The sequence below is a fragment of the Penaeus japonicus genome, unplaced genomic scaffold, assembly GCF_977035675.1.
Source record: "Penaeus japonicus unplaced genomic scaffold, GWHDUDI00000001_assembly GWHDUDI00000021, whole genome shotgun sequence".
Lineage (NCBI taxonomy): Eukaryota > Metazoa > Arthropoda > Malacostraca > Decapoda > Penaeidae > Penaeus > Penaeus japonicus.
Genome location: NW_028234423.1, coordinates 28,962,232 through 28,967,231, shown reverse-complemented (window position 1 = coordinate 28,967,231; position 5,000 = coordinate 28,962,232). Strand labels below are relative to the sequence as shown.

General features: G+C 32.4%; 1 protein-coding gene across 1 annotated transcript in view; it reads right to left on the bottom strand.

Annotated features, from left to right (window-relative positions):
• The window catches only part of LOC122246432 (Synaptotagmin 7), a 631,122-nt gene that overhangs the window by 237,654 nt on the left and 388,468 nt on the right, over positions 1-5,000 (bottom strand). The window contains exon 5 of the mRNA XM_086549127.1: positions 4,769-4,780. Within this exon, the coding sequence (XP_086405253.1) occupies positions 4,769-4,780 (12 nt within the window). The remainder of the gene's footprint in view (positions 1-4,768; positions 4,781-5,000) is intronic.

The following is a 5,000-nucleotide window of genomic DNA, read 5'->3' as shown; positions in this document are numbered from 1 at the left end:
TAATAAAAGAAACATATATCCTCTTTCTTATCTTTGTCTCTGAATAATTGTAAATTTGCAGAAGACACAGTATATTTGCATATGATTGCTGCGTGTTGCATGTGTGTATCTATAAAGTGCATGTAATCTTGTATTTATAGCTATTATACTTTTACTCTCGCTTGTGAGTTAATAAAGCTAGCTTTACATTTACATACATAGATGCAATCAGAGATAAACACATGCGAGCATATGATCTTTCTTTATCTTAGTTTCTCTCTCTCTCTTTGTTTGTCTCTTTCTCTTTTACTCTGTCTCTCTCTTTCTCTTTCTCTCTCTTTCACTCTCTTTCACTCTCTTTCACTCTCTTTCACTCTCTTTCTCTCTCTCTAAAAAGGAAAACAGCAACAACAAAAGAAATAACAAAATGAAAGAGAAAGAAAGAAAAGAAAAAGAAAGAGAGAAAAGAAAAAGAAAGAGAGAAAAGAAAAGGAAGATGGATAAAACAAACAGAAATCAAATCAAATCAAAGAAGATAAGCCAGTCAGTCATTAAATATAAAAAGACTAAAGATAATTACCTTGATGAAATATTACATCGTAATATCACATTACTGACCTTATTATATAATCATAGCTGATGATGCATTTTCATATCAAAATATTACATCATTATACTGAATAATTAACACTCGTTACAGTCTTGTATCAAGCTCATTATATTGCGTCATTATCAAACGATTGCAATATTGCATTACACTATCAACATTCATAACCCTACCATATCGAAACAACATTTCTCATCATTAACATTTATTACATCATAAACCTTTTCTTCCTCAGAAACCATTAATAAGGCACCAGCTTCATTTATCTTCAAGATGTAATACATGTCATTTTGAAAAGTGTGAAAAAACTGGGGTATTTTGGCTGGTTCTGTTCTCAGAGGGAACGAAGGAGAGAGGGAGAGCATAGGAGTGAGAGGGGTTGAAAGAGAGACAGAGAAGAAGTGGGAGAGGTGTAGAAAAATAGATAGATGAAAATGGATAGATGGATAGAGGGATATACTGATGGATTGATAAGGGGATAGGTATACAGAAAAACTGAAGATGATTAGATAATTATGACCATAGACATGAAGGTAAGTACATAGATAGGTATAAAGGTAGATAAGTAGAGAGACAGGCATATATATATATATACACATATAACACACATACACATACATATATATATATATATATATATATATATAATATATATATATATATATATATATATATATATATATATATATATATATATATATACCACACACAAACAAACTCACCACACCACACACACAAAACACGCACACACACAACACACACACACACACTCACACACACAGCACACACATACACATACACATACACACACACACACACACACACACACACACACATATATATATGTGTGTGTGTGTGTGTGTGTGTGTGTGTGTGTGTGTGTGTGAGTATGTGTGTGTGTGTGTGTGTGTGTGTGTGTGTATGTGTGTGTGTGTGTGTGTGTGTGTGTGTGTGTGTGAGTGTGTGTGTGTGTGTGTATGTGTGTGTGTGTGTGTGTGTGTGTGTGTGTGTGTGTGTGTGTGTGTGTGTGTGTGTGTGTGCATGTGAGTGTTTTAGTGTGCGTTTATGTATGCGTATGTGTGTCCACTATTTTCCCATTTAGCATATCCCCTTAAACTCTGTCCCGCTCCCCACCCCCTCTCTCATTGACAACTGTTGTCGACTTCAACATCTTTATATGAAAGAGTGATCATCATTCAAGTAGTGGACTAACGAAACAAAATTGAAATTTTTATTCATTTTTATTTATTTATATTTCGAAGAAAAGTTCGTAACATAAACAAATTAACGAATATTTGTTGATGCTTATAGCTGAAAATTATACTGAATATTTATCACTATTTAAATACCTTTGTCCTGCTCACAGTAATGAACAACCAGTAATGGTGATCATATTGATGATAAGAATGATAATGACTATCATGATTAAGAATAACGATGATAATGATGATGACAATACTAACAGATGACAATAGTGATAATGATAATGATAATGATCTGATAATAGTAGTAATATTTATATGATTAAGATAATGATATGATGATGATAATAATGATAATGAGGATAAAAAGGATAATAGTAATAAAAAAAATGATGATATCAAGAATAATCATAATAATTACAATGATGGTAATGATGATAACAATGATAATGATAATAATGATAATAATGATAAAGATAATTATGATGATATTACTGCTACTTCTACTAATAACAAAAAACAACAATGATGATGATAATAATGATAGTAATAACTATGATAATCATAATGGTAATGATAATGATAATGATAAAAATAAAAGCAATAATGATAGTAATACTAATTACTAATGATAACAATAACAATGACAACGATGATAGTGACAACAATAACGATAATGATGATGAATAAGATGATGTTAATGATGATGATGATAAACAATAATGACAATAAGGATGCTGATAATAATGACAATAAAGATGATAGTGATAGTAATGATGATAGTTACGACTATGATAATGATATGACAACAACAACAATGATGATGATATCAATTATGATAACAATAATAATTGCAACAGAAATAGTGCTAGTAACAGTATCAATAATAGTAATAATGATGAAAATGAAAATAAATAGAATGATAGTAATAATTATCATCATCATAATGAGAATGATGGTAATGATAATAATAATGAGAAAATTAGGGTCGATAATGATATAAATGATAATGATAACAATAATATCAACAATAATAATGCTGATAATGATAATAGTAATGTTAATAATAATGATGGTAATGACGATCATAGAGTTGATAATGATAATAATAATGATACTATGATGGCAATAATGATGAAAAAATGATAATAATAATAGTAGTAGTAGTAATAATAATAATAATGATAATAATAATAATAATAATAATAATGATAATGACAGAGATAATAAAACCAATAACAGTAATGATGATGATAATTTTAATGATAAAAATGACAATGATGATAATAATGATGATTATGATGATAACAATAAAAACAATAATTATAATGATAACAACGATAATAACAAAAATTATGATAATAGTAATAAAAAAGTGGTAATTATAATAACCATAACAATGCGTCTGTTGATGATGATAAACGTAATAACGATATTATTGATAATAAAAAAATCCTTTTTTTCCCAATCAAATCTTTCTTCATTTTTCTATTTTTCCTCTTCCTTTATTCCCTTTTCCGTTTTTCATATTCTTTCTTTTTTTCTTCTTTCCTTTTCTTTCTTTTTTTTCCAAAAGTTTCCTCGTAAGAAAACCATTTGGACTTTTTTTTTCTCTTTTTTTTTTTTTAAATCTCGGGGATGTCGCCCCCTCTGCTTACGCGTTTTGAAGTCCCCATCCGAGGGAATGCAAGGAAAACACACTGCCATGCACGTTTGAGGCTTTTGCAGGCACACTTACCTCAGCCTTTGGTCATGCAAGATCAGCTCCGAGAAGACCGGAGGAATCATGCACCAGCGAGACTCTATCACACGTCGACATGCAGCTGCAAATTCTTTTTTATCCACAACATGACGGCTGACAGGAAGTGTCATGCATAATTGTGAGCCGACAGAAATCAGGCAGGACGCGGAGTCACATGAATTCAACACGATGAAGAGTAATGCATGGGAATGCATGAACTTTGGCTGTATCGTGGATCTTGTAATGAAATTTGTGATTTTATATTATTTATTTATTATTATTATTATCATTTTTATTATTTTTTTATTTTTTGAGGGGGATCATGGTATTTCGTAAGTCTAGATTTTGCCTTATTATGATACATGTTTTTCATGAACATATATCAACTATATAAATCGTTCTTTAAATTAGTACATAGTTTTATCTCCCTGTTTTGTTTTTTACTCTGATTTAAAACAAATATATCTGGTCATGAAGAAATCTTGACCGAAAGCTCTTTATCTAGCATCTAATCCCAAGCAGTTGTGAATCATGTACTAAGAACAATTATGATCATGATCCAAGGAGAAAATAATGCAGTAAACAGGGCGTCTGAGCCTCTTTTTTACATTCCCTCTTTTTCCTAGTAAATAATCCTTCTTAAACCTCATTCTCCTTTCTCTATACCTCTTTCTGTCACTCCCATCTTTATCCTCACATTTCTCTACTTCATTCTTTCTTCCCACTGCTCCTCCCTCCTCTCTAATCTGTATCACTTCACTCCCACCTTTATCCTCACATTTCTCCACCTCATTATTTACTCCCACTGCTCCTCCCATCTCTCTAACCTAAATCCCTTCACTCCCACCATTACCCTCACATTTCTCCACCTCATTCTTTCTTCCCACTGTTCCTCCCTTCTCTCTAACCTAAATCCCTTCACTCCCATCTTTATCCTCACATTTCTCCACCTCATTCTTTCCTCCCACTGCTCCTCCCATCTCTCTAACCTTAATCCCTTCACTCCCACCTTTATCCTCACATTTCTCCACCTCATTCTTTCCTCCCACTGCTCCTCCCTTCTCTCTAACCCATACCTCTTCACTCCCACCTTTATCCTCACATTTCTCCACCTCATTATTTACTCCCACTACTATAAAAATGAGGTCCGTCTTACAGCCAAAGCACATGCCAATCCCCTGAAAGTTAAGGACACAAAAAACATAGAACAGAAGAAGGCACACGAAGGTTTTTACTTACTCTAGTTGAGCCCTGGAGTTGGCGAAGCATGGAAGAGAGAGAGAAACACATATGAGTAAATGACGAGACACCATGGAAGTACTTATAACATGGAGGTATTGACGCACAGACATATATAATCAAGTTATGTGTTGCTTGATATTGTGGACGGAGAGCGGTATGTGGTCAGGGTGAGGTGACATGTAATTAAGGGGGACACTGGTTTTAATTATGGTTTAAACAGTCAACAAAC